Source organism: Osmerus mordax, chromosome 2 (assembly GCF_038355195.1).
Source record: "Osmerus mordax isolate fOsmMor3 chromosome 2, fOsmMor3.pri, whole genome shotgun sequence".
NCBI lineage: Eukaryota > Metazoa > Chordata > Actinopteri > Osmeriformes > Osmeridae > Osmerus > Osmerus mordax.
In genome coordinates this window covers 22,028,563-22,051,410 of record NC_090051.1, presented here as the reverse complement: position 1 = coordinate 22,051,410, position 22,848 = coordinate 22,028,563, and the positions used below count along the sequence as shown (strand labels likewise).

General features: G+C 48.1%; 1 protein-coding gene across 1 annotated transcript; it reads left to right on the top strand.

Annotated features, from left to right (window-relative positions):
* The first annotated feature begins 2,514 nt into the window (after positions 1–2,514).
* On the top strand, positions 2,515–21,928 carry htr2aa (5-hydroxytryptamine (serotonin) receptor 2A, genome duplicate a). The gene is made up of 4 exons (XM_067261494.1): positions 2,515–2,662; positions 2,763–2,966; positions 14,474–14,674; positions 21,057–21,928. The coding sequence occupies exons 1-4, from the start codon at positions 2,515–2,517 to the stop codon at positions 21,926–21,928; spliced, it is 1,425 nt and encodes a 474-aa protein (XP_067117595.1).
* The last annotated feature ends 920 nt before the right edge of the window (positions 21,929–22,848 follow it).

The following is a 22,848-nucleotide window of genomic DNA, read 5'->3' as shown; positions in this document are numbered from 1 at the left end:
GAGTCGACTGTGTGACAGCCAGGTGTATGCAGGGGCCTGCAGAGTCGACTGTGTGACAGCCAGGTGTATGCAGGGGCCTGCAGAGTCGACTGTGTGACAGCCAGGTGTATGCAGGGGCCTGCAGAGTCGACTGTGTGACAGCCAGGTGTATGCACCGCAGCACAGCACCAGCACAGGCTAGTTATCTCGACCAGTCAGCAGGCATGTTTTCCTGCTAATTGGCGCTGGCTTATTTTCTCAACACAGCCGCGGTATAAAGCTATGGTGTCTGATTAGCATGCAGCTAATTGAAAGGGCAAACGGAGCAGAACAGTCATCACTTTGTGGCTGTCACCTTCCATTCTCTCCCGTGACTCATGGCAAATGGCTCTGACGTCGCTAACGAGTGTGTGAGGAAAGCACACACACACACACACACACGACTGACTGCGTTAGAGAGCGATACTGTATCTGCTGCATACTGGTACTGACTCTCCCATTAGTCCTGAGCTCCTCCTGTCTCCTCACGTGGAGTTTCTCCTCCTCTTCCGTCGGACGCTCAGAGACGCTCTGAGGACGCTGCTCTGCTCCGTGATGTGCATGGTGTGTGTGTGTAAGTGTGTGTGTGTGTGAGTGTGTCTCTCAGGGAGAGGGAGGAGGTTTCCCAAGCAGTGTGGGGGTGGGCTGCCACTAGCAAGGCTACGTCATGTGGGGTGCTGTGTCTGTGAGGAAGGTGTGTGTGTTCAGAGTGTGCGTGTTCAGAGTGTGTGTGCTGGCACAGCCTGGAGGGTCCCCCTGCTCTGTATATATCCTCCAGCTGTCAGTGCACGGCTGATTGATAACCCCAAACAAACTTTTAGGACTTCTGTTTTTCAATAGCTTAACTGTTCGGATTCCACTGTCCGTGTGTGTGTGTAGGTGTGTGTGTGTAGGTGTGTGTGTGTGTGTGCATAGTATGCGAGACACCAAGGGTCCCTGGAATGACTGTGTCAGAGGAACTGTCAGTGAAACAGAGTGAGAGGATAAAAGAACGAGAGAAGTGTGGAAGACAGAGAGACAGAGAGAGAGGGGGAGGGTCAGGAGAGCTGACGATGGGAGGAGGATGAAGGGAGGGAGAGAGCTGGAGAGGGGCAGAGAGAGAGAGGACGGGGAAGGGGAAGAACCTATACAGGAGCGGTGCAAATCAGGATCGGGGGGAGGGAGAGGGGTGGAGCAGATCCACAGCGGAGCGAGGGAGAGAGGGAGACGGGAGAGAGAGAGAGCACAGTGTGAGCACAGACGCTGCATGCTGAAGTTAGGCTGACTGAATGCGGAGGATTACTGAAGCGCTATTCGTTACGGGAGTCTTGGGCAGCCTACCACTCATCAAAGAAGAGAGAGATTCAAAGAGGACTTGCGTGTGTGAATAATTAGAAAAGAAAACCAGTCTTTTTCTTCTTCTCCCAGACCAGGATTTTCTATTTATCACAACCTGCTCAGCAGGATCCTCTTAGAGCACTGTGGGATATTTGTGTGTGTGAGTGTGTGTGAGAGTGTGTGTGTGTGTGTGTGAGTGTGTGTGTGAGTGTGTGTGAGAGTGTGTGTGTGTGTGACACTTGTCACTACTTATCATGTTCCTGATCCATCTCTATTGAGCACACACACAGGCACAGGTGCGGTCGTGAGTGAGCGCAGGAGAAACACCTGAGGATTCTGACACACACACACACACATGCCACGGAGCCACCGGAATCACGCAGGGTGATTGCTGTCCTTTAAACTCAGTGGTCTCCCTCCTCTAACTCCAGCGCGCTGACATGGAACTAGGAGTCGCATGAAAAAACGATCCGCCCTGCGTGTCTGCCCTCCTGTCTCTGAAAGATGATTTTACTTCCAAGAATCAGCATTTCTATTCTGAAGGTGCGTAGAAGTAAAAGGATTATAAGGACTCGATAACTTCTAATGGATTGGACCTTTTAATTTTTATTTTGTGATTTTGGACAACTTGGTACTGAAGCAGGGGTAGAAGGTAAGAATGTAGAAGGTAAGACTTTTTAGTTTTGTCTTCAAGAATAATTTACACATCGGAAGGTTTGATCTTGTGTCTGGGATAAAGAACATCATTCTTGAATGCGGTGGACATATTCACAGGGATTTACCCCGGTCGGTTTGGAATAATTCCAAAGCAATTCCACTCCTAGAATATCACTGTTCACAATTGGTTAGTGTTACCATTACTGTAACAACAGGCAAGGCTGTTGCTGTCAGATGAGTTAGCAGCTAAGCGGAAGTCATCGTTCTGTTCGCAGAAGTCTGTCGTTTTTGCACGAGTCCCAAAGCTTCTCTTCCTGGCGTTCTGAGCAGAGCCTCTCATCAGGGGCTGTGAAGCGGACACTGACTGGACGTTCAGTGGACGCCCAGTTTGCTGGGCTCCGGGCACCATGAAGCAGACGAACACCAGAGGTGTCTCTGCGCTGACGCACCTCGTCAGGTAACAGACCACAGCAGCCTGTCTGGGTGAAGACGTGGAAAAGCTGGAAGCGTGGAAGCGAAGCGATGAACCTGCGAGGAGGAAACATCTCAGAGCTGATCTCGTCCACTGCCCGAGCCACCACGTCCGTGCTCTTCAACCCTGACCCCTGGCCTCCCGGCACCCAGGGAACCCTGGGAAACGTAGTCAGGAACGCGTCGGGGCCGGGGTGCGGTGAGATGGAGCTGATGCTGGGGAACTGGTCCCAGGGCGGGGGGGGGCGGGGGGGCCTGGGAGGAGGCGAGGGTGGTGGAGTGCGCCACGGCTACGCCAGCGGGGGTGCAGAAGAACTGGGCGGCGCTGCTGATCTTGGCGGTGATCGCCGTGACGGTGACTGGGAACATCCTGGTCATCATGGCCGTGTCGCTGGAGAAGAAGCTCCAGAATGCCACCAACTACTTCCTGATGTCGCTGGCCGTCGCGGACATGCTGCTGGGGGTCCTCGTCATGCCTGTCTCCATGGTGACCATCCTCTACAGTAAGTGTGCTGGTGTGTGTGTGTGTGCAAGACTGTGTGCGGTGTGTGTGTGTGTTGTGACGCATATGTGTGTGCTCTCATCATGTGCCAGATTAAATAATGCAGTAACGAATGTTTGGACGATACAGTGAAGAAATATATTTGGTTTCTCAAGTGTGGTACTTCAACTCGCACTTTATCTGATGATGGACGTCTGTCATTGTGATGATAGCAGTTCACTGTAGCTAGTGGTTCCTGAGAGGGTTTTACGAAAGCTTTTCAATAATAAACATCATCGTGAATTGAGATGTCCAATTTCAAGGCTGGCTGGACTCTGTTCTCTTAGACTGTTTGTTGTTGCCGTTTACACATCTGTCACTAAACACACGGAGGCAAGAGGGCTTGTTGATGAATTTCACGTCTTGGAATGAGTTTGGCTTGATGCTTAATTTCTCATGCATGTATTCTTTGTGAGGATGGTTCAGGTTCACTATTGGCTCCATCAAGAGTCCCTAGAGATGAGGAGTACAGAAGATCTTTCTAGTGAATAAGCTCCTCTGGCAATAAGATTTATGGACCGTTCCTTCATTCTAAGTGGTCCCTGTCCAATTGGTTTAGTTTTGTTTAGATTTCGATTTCTTATCTTCAGGACTGCCTTGTTATCTTATTACCAAGTCAAGATATCCCACTGTTTGCCCCCCCCCCCCCCGCACCACCCCCCAGCCCCCCCCACCCACACCCCCCGCACCACCCCCCAGCCCCCCCCACACACACCCCCCGCACCACCCCCCAGCCCCCCCCCAGCCCCCCCCACACACACCCCCCACACCACCCCCCAGCCCCCCCACACACACTTTTGTTCTCTGTCTCGGTCTCTCCCTCTCTTTTCTGACTTCCCATGGAACCCAGTCCCTAGTTCATTTGTTTACTCCTCCCAAGCTACTCCTGTGGAAATGTGGAAATGCCACGAGTCATTGCTTTCATAGGAGGGCTTAAAGCCCTAAGTAGAAAACTAATTTGCATCAGAAAGAGGACGCTAAATTGTTTTGAAGGGAAAGCATTGGGGAAAGACCGACCTACCTTTCCTGTTAGACGTTGCCTCTAATGAGAAGACAAAATAAGTCATTAAACATTGTGATGCAGAGAGAAACGCTACGGACAGTTTGTAATTATTTTCTCGAGTCGCCACACTGTCACGGCCGACTGGATTCATCTGTAACAAAGTGGAGCACAAACACAACGCCGTTTGCCATCGCAGAGACACACTGGTGCCACACGCCTTTCATTACCAGAACAGGTATCATTATGATTGCGCAACGGTCCTGTTGAAGCAATTACGAGATGGGACACCTCTTGACCGATGACAGCGATACGTATCCCACAATTCCAGGGGAAACAGTAAGAGATAGTGGGGTCTTCATGTAAACAGATGTTTTGTAATTTGGATGAAAGCCTTAAGCTCAGCTGTAACTCTTCCCTCATTGGCAGCATGTGCCTCTTACAGACCCAATAAATCACCAAGGGAGCGGTCTCTGAATACTGGGGCTGTGGTTGTGAGCGAACAGTGACCGTCTTCTGATGGTTTAACAAGCAGGCATTAGGAAACACTCAGAACAGCGGAGAGACTCCTTCATCTGCTCACAGCCTACAAGGTGCTCTGAAGCATCGAGATGATGGCTCACATCTATACAATGAGAAGACCTCCTGGGTGCCATCGCCTCGCTCTTCTCCTCTCACAGGGTCCAGAGCCCCCTGACTCACAGGGCTCTGCTTCTTCACCTATACCAACCCTACACGTTGTCCCTGAAGGCTAGCCCTCTGCTGTGAGGTGTGTATTGAAGACAGACTCTTCTGTTGTCATGGTTAAGGACGATAGCAAGATGTTGGCTCAACGTTCCCTGGAAGAAAATAAATGGCTTAATTTCTCGACTGATCTCCCTTATCCGTAATCCTCTCTCTGTCTCTCTGTCTCTCTGTCGGTCCCCCTCTCTCTGTCTCTCTGTCGGTCCCCCTCTCTCTGTCGGTCCCCCTCTCTCTGTCTCTCTGTCTCTCTGTCAGTCCCCCTCTCTCTGTCGGTCCCCCTCTCTCTGTCTCTCTGTCTCTCTGTGTCTCTGTCGGTCCCCCTCTCTCTGTCTCTCTGTCTCTCTGTGTCTCTGTCGGTCCCCCTCTCTCTGTCTCTCTGTCTCTCTGTCTCTGTGTCGGTCCCCCTCTCTCTGTCTCTATGTCTCTCTGTCGGTCCCCCTCTCTCTGTCTCTATGTCTCTCTGTCGGTCCTCCTCTCTCTCACTTTGGGGCCTCGCACCATTTCTCCTCCTCTACACCAGTGTCTCGTCTTCTTTTGTATTCGCTCTGGCGCCCCATCCCTTTCACTGTTCTCCTCCGCCTCCCTCCTTGTCATCCTCTCTCTGTCTCTCTGTCTTTCTCAGAGAGCTGCTACATGTCGAAAAAACAAACGTAACCTTGCTTTCAAACTGTGGCAGTTTGAACCTCAGAGAGGTTCCTGGGGAGTTGGAAGACGCTGTAAGTGAGTTCTGTCGTGCTTCCGGCAGGTCTCACGCTCGGTGGAAGCAGACGCTTTTCTATCAGCCTGAATCACAACCTGTCTGGTTTTCTCAGAGGAGAAGTAGAAATACTTTGCCCAAGAACGTCCAATCGTGTCAAACCTTTGGAAAACACTGACGCCTCATCTCCTGTAGCTGCAATATCAAATATCAGAGCAGAGTATTACACACACACACACACACACACACACACACACACACACGCTGTGCAGACACAGTGAGGCATTGGCAGATAATGTTTTCTGAAGAAGCGTGGATGTGTTTTATGCGATAAAAGTCGATTCTATATCTTTATGGTTGATTCCCTTTAGATTAGAAATAATACTGTAATCCCATGAGAATGGATAAAAGAGATATGGAGAGAGAAAGAAAGAGAGAGAGAGAGCGACAGTCAGAGCATGAGAAAAAGAGAGAGAAAAAAGAGAGAGAGAGGAAGAAAGAGAGATGGGATACAGAACAAGATAATGAAAAGTGAAGAAGAAAGCAAAAGGCCCAGTCCTGCTTTTCAGGTGAAAAAAAAGAGTCCAAGTTCAAATTTAGATGTTTACACGCTGTATAGAACAGACAATCATTTTCGAGTCGGTTTCAATTTCAAAGTGCTGGACAAAAAAACGAGGGAAATAAAAGACCAGCCGGCTCTCGAATGAACAGAGGCTTCCTCTTAGGCACGACCACGCAACTAAACAAAACAGAATGGGGGGACAGAGACTGTTAGACACAAAGAGAGGGACAGGGAGAGAGAGAGAGAGAGAGAGAGGGGGGGGGGGGGGCAGGGATAGAGAGACTGTGTGAGAGAGAAAGGGATGAGGAGGGAGAGAAATATAGGCAGGGACAAGGACCGAGAGAGAGGAGGCATGGAGAGAGAAAGGGACTCCGTTGGCCGGCAACGCGGACAAGACATCTACCCTTTATATATATCTATGGTCCTAGTCTGGAAAAAAGTAAGTACGCATACATACATATTTGTGTGACTGACTTATGAACAGGCACACACACAAATACACACACGCACACAAACACACAATCCACATACCAAAGCTCATGACTATCTACACAACATAAAATATACTTTAAGATGTTTGACAAAGATATGGCTATAAGATGAACAGGACACTCAACATAAATCTCTGAATGCACAGACAGGTGGTTAGAACAACATTCCACTTCCAGTCAAACAGATGTCTCTCCTGTCTTCTGTTAAGGGAGGCGGAATGCCTGACAACACTTACGCACACACACACACACACACACACACACACACACACACACACACACACACACACACACACACACACACACACACACACACAGACATGCACGTTAGAGACAGACAGCACACACTCACAAAAGCACACACAGTGAACTCTCTCCCTATACTTTCCATGATCTTTCACAACCTCAAGTACAGACGGCAGGGAAAGGAGAGGAGAAAGAGAATGAGTGAGGGAACAAGGAGATGGCTAATTGCAGGCTTCCTGTATTCCAGAACCCACAGCTGCTAAGGTCCTGCCACCAACCGTCTACCACAAAACCGGTAGCCATGGCGATGGAGATTTACAGCAACTGCCAAAAAGTCAACAAAGAGTTAAGAGTTTCATTCAGAAACCAATAACATAGTACTGATAACATGACTGAACTATTTTAAAAGCAGGGATGGATTTTTTCTTCTTCATCTAACATATTGAATCAACCACCTCCGTCAGGTTTTGATCAAACTGTATCTGTCTTTATTTTGAATTCACTTCAGTCGTACAGCTTTCAAAAAAAAAAAAAATGCTGTTACCAGGGCGATAGCGACCTCCAGTGCGTGTCAGTCATGGCAAGTTGCCATGACTGCGGTGACAAAAGCAAAGTGTGTTGCAGACAGTGTGTGTTTGGGTGTGTGTATCCAAGAGCAGAGAAGAAATGTGAATTGAGGGGGAAAAAAAGAAATGAGAGAGAGAAAGAGGGAAGATGACAAAACAGAGGATTTAGAGGAGGACTGAATGTGCTAATTGACTGTTTGTGTTTACTCAAGGTCAACTCACTCCTCATTACCTGATGTTGTGATGTTTTGTGTTGTCAACAACAACAACAACAACAGTACTCTGTCCTACATGCATGTTTAGTGCACATATCTTCCCCTCACAGTCTCTGCCATTAGCACACAATACACATCACTGTTGACATACTACTGGATAACAACAGGGAACACTCACAGATGGGAGTCAGATGGCTGAGCGGTTAGGGAATCGGGCTAGTAATCAGAAGGTTGCCGGTTCGATTCCTGTCTGTGCAAAGAGAGAGAGAGAGAATAGACATACTACTGCTAACCTAAATAGCTTTCACTGACGTGTGTGTTTCTGAGCCCGGCCACAGGTGTTGTCAGGGCTGGAGACTGCCCTGGATATTGTATCTCCGACTTAAATAGGCTCAGAGGTTTAACAAGGTGGAAGATAAGATCGTGATGCTGATTTAATGGGGGCCGACGAGGTGAACACTCTTAATCAAACATGAAATGCCAACAGCCCTCGGAAGGCCGTTATTTAACTGTCAGAAACTATACACCTATGGTGTGTGTATTACATGTCTGCACACACCATTGGTTAGAAAAACACGGGTGCACATGTGCATGTCTGCATGAAAAATACAGACTCACTGCGAGTTTGCGCGCCACATTTGAGAAATTGTGTCTAAAAAGCTCCTACTGTGGTTATGTATTATCTTTGGCTGCTCTTTAAGTTGTTGTGAAGTTAAAAGGCATCCGTCAGTAGCTGTTGGGACGTCTTAGTTGTAGCTACATTTACATTTCATAGATTTAGCTGACGGTTAAAATGTTATCCATTGCGACATACAAATAGCTTTTATAGGATTCACAGCAGAAGGATCTGAAGAGCCTGGTACTACAGAATTTGGCGGTCAGAGTCAAGGATGGGTCTGTGTTTAACAGCCACATCGCACTACTGAACAAATCACTTTACCCACTAGCCCAAAACACAGACGACAGCTGCAATAAATTCTTAGGTAGTGCCTTGCCATATTGATTTGACTCACCCATTTGTTTCAAATTAGATAACATAACAGGAGAGTGGAAGGTGGCAAATACCCAACAGAGCATTTCCTGTGGTTAGGGTTTCAATAATATATATATATATATATATATATATGAATGACAATCCAGTATGGTATACCGTGATATGTCATCTTGCAGTATAAAATGTAAAAGTTGTGGTCTGGAACGTTCTTTAACGACTAAAAGGATTGCAACCTTCAAGCCCTCCGTTTTGAAGGTATTTGAATGTGGATGTCTCCTACTGTTTGGGTGTAGAGTGATTAGCTGTTCACCATATTTAGCCTCTCTGGGTCGTCTGGGGGATTCACCCTACAATTAGCGCTGTCTCAAGGACCACCTGCCCGTCTCTGTCTGTCTATCTGTCTGCCTGTGCCTTTCTGCTTGCCTATCTGTCTGTCTGTCTGTCTGCCTGTCTGTCTGCCTGTCTGCTTGCCTGTCTGTCTTTCTGCTTGTCCGCGTGCCTGTCTGCTGTCTTGCCTGCCTGCCTGTCTGTCTGCTGGTCTGTCTGTGTGTCTGCTTGTCTGTCTGTCGGACGTTCTGCCACAGACACATTCTCTCTTCTCTCAGCGTCTGTGTAATAGACTCCAGCTCCAGATCAGGGGGACTCCAGAGTGCCAACCAGAGATAAGAAGAACAGCCTTGCTCACATGGCCCCCACACAGGGGGGCCCACACACAGGGGGGCCCACACACAGGGGGGCCCACACACAGGGGGGCCCACACACAGGGGGGCCCACACACAGGGGGGCCCACACACAGGGGGGACTCTCTCTCCTCTCTCCCCCCTTTGTGGAGAAAAGAACAGAGTGATCCTCAATGTGCCAAGTCTTTGATAACCGTAATCTAAGTAATCCATGTATTGTGGAGTCGTACCATGACAGAGGATGTTGGAAGAGTCACAGTGAGAGTTGCTACAGCAGAAAGATATCTTCCACCACGGTGTTTAGCCCTTGTGCTGCCTTCGGGTCACATGACCCAAAGGTTCATAACGAACCATCGTTGTGTTTACCCAATTTTACCCAATACAAAAACAAATAAAAATAATTTTCTTTTAACCGTCGCAATGTGGGGGGTCTGAGACAGCCGAACGGTTAAAAGAAAATGCTTCACTTTGTTTTTGTATGCGGTAAAGTTGTCGCAATACGATGGTGGGTCACAATGACTGATGGGTCAGAATGACCCGAAGATAACACAAGGGTTAAACACAAGCACACAAGGGCTTAGCATTAGACTAGCACCACACTGATTTTAATCTTAAATAGAAAGCAACATGCATTTCTTTTATTTGCCCAAGCCCAATATCGTTAGCCACATGACAGGCTCAATAAGGTTTCGGTTATTGAGATCAATCCCTGTGAAGGGTGTAGTAAAGTGGGCAGTGTTCCCATGGAGACGGGCATACAAGGGGTAGCTGGTTGAACAGTCATCAGACAGGATAGTTAGACCGTGACAATCTCTGCAGGCCGATGGGAGCTCAGCTCTCTCTCTCTCATGAACACTGTTTACTTTCACATCAAAGTTGCACACACCCGCACACCCACACCCACACCCACACCCTCACCCTCACCCACACCCACACCCACACACCCACACCCACACCCACACCCACACACCCTCACCCTCACACCCACACACCCTCGCCCTCACACCTTCACCCACCTGTGTTCTATCCTCTCAGGTGTCTAAGTGTTCCTCTCCCTCCCTCTCCCTCATCCACATCAGCTACAACCATCCATCATTCCTTCTGTCAAAACTCATTTCTGTTTCCTGGGTGGGGATGGCTGTATTCAGGAGAGGAAAGCTTCATTCAACTGGCACATTTTTGCAAATCCACTTATTGTAACACATAAAAGGTACATACAAGAAAGTAATAGTAACGTATAAATGCTGTTACGCAACAAGAGAGAGCAGTACTGTCGTCATCCTAGCAGTCACTAGCCAGAGTCTGACCGGGATGTTTGTGCATGCAAGCATGTGACTGGCCAGGTCAGCCGCATCGAATTTTTCAAGAAAAAGGAAACGAGAAAATGTACGAGAAGAGAACATTGTTCCGAAACCAGTCTCCTTCATTTGAGTTACCCTTCTCATTCTCTAGTTCCCACTTTCTCTCCCACATCTTTCCCCCTTCTCTCTTCCTCTCTCCTTAATCTCTCTCTCTCTCTACTCCATTTCTCTTTCTCTCCCCATCTCTTTCCCACCTCCCTCTCTCTCCCACCTCCCTCTCGCTCTCTCCCCCATCTCTCTCCCACCTCCCTTTCCCTCTCTCTCTCTCCCACCTCTCTCTCCGACCACCCTCTCGCTCTCTCCCCCATCTCTCTCCCACCTCCCTGTCACTCTCTCCCCCACCTCCCTCTCTCTCTCTCCCCCATCATCTGTGGTTCATGTCCTCCTGCTGGCCTCCCTCTGTCACTGCGGCCCGGTGCATTTCTTTTTTGGTGGATTGATTTGTGCCGATAGGTCAAACGACCACTGTTTTTTTGGCAAATGGGTTTTGTGTTGCTGGAGATTGGTGTGGAGGCATAACAACCGCAAGCAAAATTGATCATTTCTACAGATTGTTATGTTCTGGCAGCCCTCCGCTCACTTGCTGTCTTCTTGATAGGCCGGTTTCTCTCCCTGGTTACACTCTGGGTGTAGATAGAGGGGAACATTGTTGAGGAAAATAGGTTCATCTCTAGGGATGGGGATCATCGATACAATTTTTGAGACTGCCTAACGATCCGAGTCTTTATCGATACCACTATCGATACTTTTCTGAGGTGAGCTTGAGATAACCACCATCTAAATGAATTAATTTGGCAAATGTTAAACAAATAGCAGCACCCACACAACCCACGCCACACTTTATGTAAACAAGATTATTGAACAACATTTATAACAATAACTTAAGTAAATCAGATGTCAAATAGAACAAGGGGAACGTGTTGCTGTCAGGAGGAGGCTGGATAAAAGGAGCACATATTGGGACAATGGATCCTGGCTCTGGCTAAATCTACAATTGTCCACTACAGATGTACTATCCACAACCTGGATGAGTAACTAGTATACATGACTGTGATTGGTTGGTTGACAAAAAGTGACATTGACAAGCCATCATTGTTCAATACGTTATGAAAAGTTTAACACGTTTCAACAAAAGGCACCTGATATAGCTAAATGACCAACTAACCAAACCCTTCCTTATCTCATCCCTGTTATTGTTTAAAAAGATGCTTACGCAGCCCACGGAGCCATGCTCCCGGTGACTATGTTTTGAATGATCAGCAGCGGGGCGGGGGAGGTCAGTCTTTACTCACACACTGATTGTGCTCGTAAATAATTTTTCCGGTTCGCGCACGCATCAAATTTTAGGGGCATATGCAAGTGAAATGAAATAGTTGCACTGTAGAGCCCTGGCTCTTATTTTTTAGGCTTAATATTGTCAACGATGGATACTTGCTACGAAGTTGGGGTGCGCTGACTGAGCTCACCATGCAACCCTTGGGTGGAGGAGGATTGTCCTGCAACGGCAGCTGGAGTTGGCACCGTTGCTTCTCGAAGACAGTGGAATGTACTGCATTTTACCTTTAGCAACAGTGTTCCTTACAAGAAATTATCTTCGAACATATATTACACGTTGCTTCGTTCTTATCTTTGGCTATATTAAAATGTAGCCAAGCCTTTGACCGCTTTGTATGTTCAGTCATCGTAGCTAGCAACAAAATGAGAAATGTAGCGAAGTAGGTCGTGAGCCAATTAAATTCTTCTTTTAGTTTAAAGGCGGTTAGCAGGCCATTTAATTGAATTAAGTAATTTTATTAGACAATCGATATGTAGTGCATATGTTGATTTAAATGACCTGACTTATCTCTCGAGACGTATATTACCTATAGTCTCGATAGCGGTATCGATCAGCTCGGACCTTATTGATCTTCGGGTTTTGAGAAATTTGGAACCGGGTCCTTACAGAACCGAGTATCGATCCCCATCCCTATTCATCCCTAGATTAGTTTTTACAATTATTTTATAGATCAATAAGGTAAATGAAATTTCCTATTTGAACTGTGGGTCAGCTACTCTGTTTCCTCTTTACTGAGACAGACTGGTCTCCTAGGGGGAGGCCTGGGAAGAGCTCTCCAATCTCTCCAGTCCCTTGTTCTCTCTCTGTCTCTCTCTGCCCCTCTCCCTGTCTGTCTCTCTGTGTCTCTGTCTCTCTGTGTCTCTCTGCCCCTCTCCCTGTCTGTCTCTCTGTGTCTCTGTCTCTCTGTGTCTCTCTGTCTCTCTCTGCCCCTCTCCCAGTCTCCCTGTGTCTCTGTTTCTCTGTGTCTCTCTGTGTCTCTCTGTATGAGTGTGTTTGGGTTTTGATTACACACAGTACGTGCCCAGCTTTGGTCAGAGGCAGAGAGAAGAGCTAGAGCAGTCAGCGACTTAGAGAAAACTGACAGAAAATTATTTTATCCGTCCCCAGAGTGCAGTTTGATGTTTCTGCCAGTCAGTCTCTGTCAGTCAACGACTCAGGCTTTGTTCAATCCCATCTCCGCTTTAGACACAGAGACTAGACGGAAATAGGGAACAACCTGGAGCCTCCTCTTGTCTCTTTTGGTGTTTCTTCAAAACAAACGGAAACCTTTCACTGCCAAGTGGTTGTTTGTGTGTGTGTCTGGCAAATAAATGATTTTCCAACAGTTTCTTTTAACCAGGGGTCATTGTGCCTCTCTTTGAAGACCACAAAGGGGTCATTGACTGAGGTTAGTCCAAAGGTCAGGTTAACCCAATAGCTCTCCTTCTCTGTTAGCTAACGCTAGCTAACTGAAAGTCAATGTGAGAAGAGACAACAGGAGAGAAAGACAAAGATATCCGACTGGAAAGTTCTGGAAAAAACGTACAAATACAAAGAGAGGGAAAGAAAGAGAGAGAGTAAAATCAGTGACCATGGCGATGGCGATCACTCCTTCAGCCCAAATAAACGGCGCTTTAAGGTTCAGTTCCACCTGGCGAAGCGAGAGTCCTGACCTCCCCAACAGAGGGAGAGAACGAGGGATAATGAAGTGGAACGTCCGAGCCTCTCAGTACGGTCCATGTCAATAAAGGATTCCTCCCATCTTCAGTCTATCAGACTGTTTTTCTTGGCTGTGCTTGGGGGTGTCTAGACGCTGGGTTAGTTCCGTGTTAAACCCTGCTTTCCTGATGCGTAGCTGTCCATCCATTAAATCTGGGCATGTTTTTGATCCTGTTCAGATGGGTGATGTGTGTGTGTGTATATATGTGTGTGTGTGTGTGGAGGGGGTACTTTGTAAGGTTGATGTTAGGTTGACTATGTTGATGTAAGGTTTTGAGTTTCTGGATGTATTCCATCCGTATGACTCATTCAGCTTGATGTGTTTTGGTCACAACATTATATGCTTTTTGGTGGCTATAACTGGCCAACATGACCATCAGACTTAACGAGGTCTCCGTGAACATTTGTTTTTACTGCAGACACAAACTCCACCAAAAAAAATGTGACGGGTGTTAAAATGTTCACGCTGATATTTTAATTGCGACCTGGTTCACATATTACGAACTAGACTTTCTGTGAATTTGTAAGTGTGTGCATCTATCTGGAACGTTTTTTCACAGTTCATCAGTTTTTGCTTTCCGTCCATTAGGTGTTATAATATTTCTAAATGTCCCTCTTTGAATTTAACTTTAGAGGAGGTTTAAAGTACGGAGATTCAATACCTAGTCACACACTGAGCATTAAAATAGAACAACTTTCGATCAAAGTGCTTATAATAAGAGATACTAGAAATAATAGGTAATAAGACCATAAGTTAGTGAGTCTGATTAACACATGTTAATGTTAACAAGCATATTATACGGGCCATATCACCCATTAACTAACACTTATCTCATCTTACTGTAAGATCTTACTCTCTCTTCTCCTTCCGTTTCCCAGACTACACATGGCCCCTCCCGTTCGCCATCTGTCCGTTCTGGATCTACCTGGACGTGCTGTTCTCCACGGCCTCCATCATGCACCTGTGTGCCATCTCACTGGACCGCTACATAGCCATCCGAAACCCCATCCACCACAGCCGCTTCAACTCACACACCAAGGCCCGCCTCAAGATCCTGGCCGTGTGGACCATCTCCGTGGGTAAGAGACCATAGATGTATATAAAGGGTAGATGTCTCGTCCGCGTTGCCGGCCAACGGAGTCGAACGTCCGCACATGGCGGCCATGGCTGGTTTGTCAAACGGAGGATGAGGAGAGGCGCTGTTTGGCAGAGCATAGCTGATGTACGGAGGTAAAGAGAAATGTTCCTCTTGTCTGGAGTTGTAACACTGTTTCTGATCTGATCAGACTCAACTCAGAGACGTGCACAATGGCATGCTGGGGGACTATTACCTCACACGCAGTCCCAACTCTCCCCATCTCCCCCCCCTCTTCCTGTCTCTCCTTGGCCCACGCACATCTTAGGCATTTCACCGCAGCCTAACCGGAACAGGGGAAATGTGTCTTGGAGCACGCATACATGTAGAGAGTGAACTGCAGGGCTGGTGTGGGCTCTGCACTGTAGTGTGTGTGGGGCAGCATACACACAGACACACATCCACGTACACGCATCCACATACACACACACACACGTCCACACACACACAGGTCCACGCATACACACCTCTCCCTTCAGTATTTATTGGAACATTTCAACGTGATGTCCAGGCAGACAGTGGCTTCAGGGATGGAAAAAAAGAATAAAATAAAACAAATCTTGTCTTTCTATGGCACTTAAATCATTCAGGAGCGGAGAGATTAGTTTCTGTCTTAGCTTTTCAGACAGACTGGGGCTGGAGGCGTTCCTCCGAGCCCTGTCTCTCCCTACAGGCACACGCAGATGTCAGCCTGGGAAACATGGCGGGAAACCTGCTAATTAGTCCATTAGCATTAGCATAGCCTTGATTCCGTGGTCCCCTGACACAGACATATTTGGGGCGAGAAACGCTGTGTCTGCTTGCGTGACTGTTCTAGGCTCGAGTCGAAGAAGCCAACTTTCTAAATCGTCAGTCTTCCGATCCGACCCCTGCCAATGAATGTCACATTCCTGCACAGAAGTTAAATCCTTTATTTATGGCTTTTTGTTTTGCTACAACTACAAAGCTGGAGTACTGTTGGGGTTAAACGAGGTGTTCTCCAACTGGTGGTTGAAGATTGTTTGGTTTAGACTTATTTGGTCCTTCTCCAGTATTGAGGTGAGCTGTTATTCTCCAAAGAGAACGGACTGCTTCAGTGTCAGAGACTGAGTCAGAGAATCTCCCAGAGCAGTACACAGTCAACCTTGTAAAAACAGGATTTTCTTGCTCAACACAATGAATAATGTTCCTTGGTCCAAAAACCCAAACGGCAGCTGACATATATTTGGCTTCTTCAAACGTGCTTTCCTTCAACTGAGCGTTGAAGATTTGCATGGTAAATTCCACACACAATTTATGTCGGTTCAAAGTTCAAAGTCAGTAACACTGAGAGAGGGAGAGAGACAGAGAAGGAGACAGAGAGAGAGAGACAGAGAGAGAGAGAGAGAGAGAGAGAGAGACAGAGAGAGAGAGAGAGAGACAGAGAGAGAGAGAGAGAGAGAGAGAGAGAGAGAGAGACAGAGAGAGAGAGAGAGAGAGAGAGACAGAGAGAGAGAGAGAGACAGAGAGAGAGAGACAGAGAAAGAGAGGCCGGATGGGAGGAAGAAGAAACGTAGAGTAAATAAAAGGTTCCAAAGACGTAAAAAAAAAAGACCCGCTTGGTCTTCCATCCATCTCTTAGATTAACCTTTTCCTTCGAAAAAAACCCACAAAACACCAACCACCTTTATAAACTTCAACAACAAACGAACCCCTTGTTGACCGCATAGTGTGGTTGTGTGCATCAAGGGAGCACATTTATGCATCTGGGTTGGAGTGGGTTCATTCTGCAACCACAGAGCTCAGACAAAACAAACTCAGTCTGCTCTCCAGACAGGGGGGCTGACACTCACCACACACACTCACCACACACACTCACCACACACACTCACCACACACACACACCACACACACTCACCACACACACTCACCACACACACACACCACACACACTCACCACACACACTCACCACACACACACTCACCACACACACTCACCACACACACACACCACACACACTCACTCACCACACACACTCACCACACACACTCACCACACACACTCACTCACCACACACACTCACCACACACACTCACCACACACTCACCACACACACTCACCACACACACTCACTCACCACACACTCACCACACACACTCACCACACACACACACCACACACTCACCACACACACTCACCACACACACTCACCACACACACTCACCACACACACACCACACATTCACCACACACACTCACCACACACACTCACCACACACTCACCACACACACTCACCACACACACACACCACACACACTAACCACACACACACACACTCACCACACACACACACTCACCACACACACACACTCACCACACACACTCACCACACACACACACTCACCACACACACTCACCACACACTCACCACACACACACACACCACACACACTCACCACACACACTCACACACACACACTCACACACACACTCACGACACACACTCACCACACACACCACACACACCACCACACTCACCACACACACCACACCCTCACACCACCACACACACTCACCACACACACTCACCACACACAAACACACCCACACACACTCACCCCACACACTCACCACACACACTCACCACACACACACACTCACCACACACACTCACCACACACTCACCACACACACACACACCACACACACTCACCACACACACTCACACACACACACTCACACACACACTCACGACACACACTCACACACACACTCACACACACTCACACCACACATTCACCACACACACTCACCACACACACTCACCACACACTCACCACACACACTCACCACACACACACACCACACACACTAACCACACACACACACACTCACCACACACACACACTCACCACACACACACACTCACCACACACACTCACCACACACACACACTCACCACACACACTCACCACACACTCACCACACACACACACACACCACACACACTCACCACACACACTCACACACACACACTCACACACACACTCACGACACACACACCACCACACTCACCACACACACCACACCCTCACACCACCACACACACCACACCCTCACACCACCACACACACTCACCACACACACTCACCACACACAAACACACCCACACACACTCACCCCACACACTCACCACACACACTCACCACACACACACACTCACCACACACACTCACCACACACTCACCACACACACACACACCACACACACTCACCACACACACTCACACACACACACTCACACACACACTCACGACACACACTCACCACACACACCACACACACCACCACACTCACCACACACACCACACCCTCACACCACCACACACACTCACCACACACACTCACCACACACAAACACACCCACACACACTCACCCCACACACTCACCACACACACACACCACCACGCACACTCACCACACACACACACACCACACACACACACCACCACGCACACTCACCACGCACACTCACCACACACAATCACCACACACTCACCACACACACACACACCACACACACACACTCACCACACACACTCACCACACACACTCACCACACACACACACACCACACACACTCACCACACACACTCACCACACACACTCACCACACACACTCACTCACCACACACACTCACCACACACTCACCACACACACTCACCACACACACTCACTCACCACACACTCACCACACACACTCACCACACACTCACCACACACACTCACCACACACACTCACCACACACACTCACCACACACACTCACCACACACACTCACCACACACTCACCACACACACTCACCACACACACACACCACACACACTAACCACACACACACACACTCACCACACACACACACTCACCACACACACACACTCACCACACACACTCACCACACACACTCACCACACACACACACTCACCACACACACTCACCACACACTCACCACACACACACACACCACACACACTCACCACACACACTCACACACACACTCACCACACACACCACACACACCACCACACTCACCACACACACCACACCCTCACACCACCACACACACTCACCACACACACTCACCACACACAAACACACCCACACACACTCACCCCACACACTCACCACACACACTCACCACACACACACACACCACACACACACACCACCACGCACACTCACCACACACACACACACCACACACACACACCACCACGCACACTCACCACGCACACTCACCACACACAATCACCACACACTCACCACACACACACACACCACACACACACACTCACCACACACACTCACCACACACACTCACCACACACACACACACCACACACACTCACCACACACACTCACCACACACACACCCACCACACACACTCACCACACACACACACCACCACACACACTCGCTCTCTGTGCTCTGTGTATCTGGCAGACGGAGAGAACGTGTTGGAGGGCGTGGAAAGGGAGACTAAACTCGCCTTTGATTTCTGAATTCCCAGAGAGCAGGGCATGATGATGGATGCCTGGTCCCCAGAATAGGACAGCATGTGCAGCAAAACAAGTGTCTGGGGCCTTATCAGAAGTAAACAGAGCCAGAAAAACAAGACAGACCCGCAAATACTGTTTCCCCTGAACGAGGGGTCACACTGCATGAGTTGTCTCCCATTGACATGCTCAAAAAGACAGATAAACAAGCACACACAACACGCTTACTTTACACACATACATAAACATTTCCAGTAGGCAAATTGTAGTACAGTAATAGTACCATACAATCGTAAAAAAGACATCATTTTTTTATGTTTCAAGTAGAATGAATGAATTCAGCAACAAGTTCAAAATCGGGTGCAATGTCGACAAACAAACGTCAAAAAGCCATTGGACTAACTCACACTTTTACCAGATCATCATCATGTGGATATAATAGAATCAAATATTCCAAAACAGAACCTTATCCTCGAGTCACAAGGTGACCGCATAAACATTCCAGAAGTGGGAATCAAATAAAGTTTTATACACCATTTTATACGCCATTTTTATTGGGTAAATGGAGGGTAGACTACCAGCCTTTCAGGAGATATAAAACTGCCCCATGGAAAGCTCATAAGTTTTGCAATGTTATGAATATGTGATAAAACAGATACAATTTCCTTCCAGGTCCGGTTTAGAAACAGACTTTATGGAAATGCATATGCTAATAAAATAAAAAAAATCACCAATCCAGTCACAATCGGATGTAAGGGAGGTGAGGTTTAATATGGTTGCTATCCTGTAACCATGCACATAATATTAATCTTCACTGACACGGGGGCGCCAAAATGGCCGCCCACGATGGACCAGTTGCACCCTGGATCCCCTGGGCTATTATGGTGTCTGCAACTAACTGCATTGCGAAGGAGGTTGCAGGCTGTGGATGGCTCCAGATGCATCTGCCCCTCTCCCCCTGTCCTTCCAAATTCAGTTATTGGGCAATAATGATGTTTCTAATGCAAGGTCTGCCAGGGGAAATTGCTAGGTTTATCTGTCCTCGCAGACAGCCAGAAGAGATATGAACACTATTGTTATTGAAGCCAAACTATCTTGCTCTAGCTAAATTGATATATGATGGGAAGAAGCAACATGTTGGAGATCATTTGACATTGATATTACATTTACATTTAGCAGACGCTCTTATCCAGAGCGACTTACAGTAAGTACAGGGACATACCCCCTGAGGGAAGTAGGTTGAAGTGCCTTGCCCAAGGACACAACGTTATTTTGCACGGCCGGGAATCGAACTGGCAACCTTCAGATTACTACTCAGCCACCTGACTCCCTGATATATACACACACCACATTACTGGTTTGCTATCTGTTTTCCTGTCCTGTAGTACCTTCTGAATTGGATTGCACACAACAAATACAGTGTTACAGGGTGTTGACACTTTATTGGAGGAAAGAGCAAGTGTGACATCTGGAAGAGAGCTAACCATCTCTTTCCCCTCCCTTTATCATCTTTTCGCCCCACCACACTTGCTCTCTCCCCTCTCTCTTTCCTCTCTCTCTTTCTCTTCCCCCCTCTTTCTCTTTCTTTCTCTCTCTCCCCTCTCTCTTTCCTCTTTCTCTCTCCTCTCCTCCCCCCTTCTCTCTCCTCTCTCTCTTTCTCTTCCCCCCTCTTTCTCTTTCTTTCTCTCTCTCCCCTCTCTCTTTCCTCTTTCTCTCTCCTCTCCTCCCCCCTTCTCTCTCCTCTCTATCTCTTTCTCTTCCCCCCTCTTTCTCTTTCTTTCTCTCTCTCCCCTCCCTCCCTCCAGGTATATCCATGCCCATCCCAGTGCTGGGTCTAAGGGACCGTTCCAAAGTCTTCAGCGACGGCAGCTGTGTGATGACGGACGGCAGCTTCGTCCTGGCGGGCTCCTTCGTGGCGTTCTTCATCCCCCTCACCATCATGGTGGTCACCTACTTCCTGACCATCAGCGCCCTGCAGAACGAGGCCACGCTCTGCCTGGACCAGCTGGTGCCCCGGCCCAAGTGGAGCACCACGCTCACGCTAGGCTTCCTGCCCCAGTCCTCGCTCTCCTCCGAGAAACTGTTCAGACGCTCCATCAGCCGGGAGGCGGGGGGGGCTGCGGGGGGCGCAGCGGGGGGGGCAGCAGGGGGGGGAATGGGCCCCGGGGTGGCACCTTTTGGCCGGCGCACCATGCAGTCCATCAGCAACGAGCAGAAAGCTTCCAAGGTCCTGGGCGTGGTGTTCTTTCTCTTCGTGGTCATGTGGTGCCCGTTCTTCATCACCAACGTGCTGGCGGTGGTGTGCGACCCGCTGAAGTGCGACCCCGTGGTCATGAGCGGGCTGCTCAACGTGTTTGTGTGGGTGGGGTACCTGTCGTCAGCGGTGAACCCATTGGTGTACACGCTGTTCAACAAGACGTACCGCGCCGCGTTCTCGAGATATGTTCGCTGCAAGTATCAGCCTGAGAAGAAGCCCTTGCAGCTCATACTGGTCAACACCATCCCCCCGCTAGCCTATAACTCCACCCAGATGCCGCTAGGGGACATGCACTCCTTGAGGAATGGGGGGCACCCCAGTGGCGGGCAAGAGGACTTCTCTTTGCCGTCACTGGGAAAGGCCAAGTCGAACCCGCACAAAAATCAGGGAGACAAAGAGGAAAATATCAGTTGTGTGTGAGCTCAGAAAAACTCGACAACACTCCAGGAGTCATTGTAGATTTCATGTATTTTCTTATTGTTCGATTTTCCTGACATTTTTAGGCGGGAACAGGGAACAGGGAATGTCACGATGTTCACACGCGCTAGACGGCGTCGTCTCAGATTGCGAGAGGAAACAGAGAAACCATGGCAACTATTTTTTATATTTAACTGTTACTGACTGAAAGGAGAGTTGATCCATTGTTTTCAGTTACAGCGATGGCACTTACAGTTTTTTTATTACGCTTTGGTACTATTTTCACAAGTATGTGGTAAAACCTCACAACTGTTAGTACAAAACTCAAAGCAGATCATCAAAAAGTCACACAATCACTTTTTCACCACACCTAATCAGTGTGTCATCAAAGAAATACCTTTCATATGAAGTAATTGTCTTTCACAATGCAATGCTCACAATACTTTTGATATGCTTCTCATCAAATTTGCGTAAATACATTTAACCAACACTTAATCCAACTGATCTTAATGGTTAATCACTGAACCGTTTGGTAAACCTATATATTTTCATTTCAGCAATAAACAGTATATCAATTTTGAGAACTGCAGAAATAAAATGTGTTTTTGTACGAACATATAAATTAACCACAAATGATGAATACTCGTTATTGCTAATTGATTTCAGATTGGGGTAACCACAATTGGTCATTAGATATACGTAAAAGTGGGGGCGTAAACACTGGCAATTTCTTTCAACATAGCAGGATAGACAGCAAGGAATCGGAAGAGCTCGTGGACAAGGGATCCGTCAGAGAGGTGGGCATGAGAGAGGTCAATAGAGAGGTCAGAGGGGTGGGCATGGGCACCAACAGAGAGGTCAGAGAGGTGGTCATGGGCACCAACAGAGAGGTCAGAGAGGTGGGCATGGGCACCAACAGAGAG

Bases quoted from the DNA above. Each gene is read 5' to 3' on its own strand.
- htr2aa (XM_067261494.1), top strand. From the start codon at position 2,515: ATGAACCTGCGAGGAGGAAACATCTCAGAGCTGATCTCGTCCACTGCC. The intron at 2,663-2,762 runs GTGAGATGGAGC...CGGCTACGCCAG, and splicing joins CGCGTCGGGGCCGGGGTGCG to CGGGGGTGCAGAAGAACTGG. The intron at 2,967-14,473 runs GTAAGTGTGCTG...TCCGTTTCCCAG, and splicing joins CATGGTGACCATCCTCTACA to ACTACACATGGCCCCTCCCG.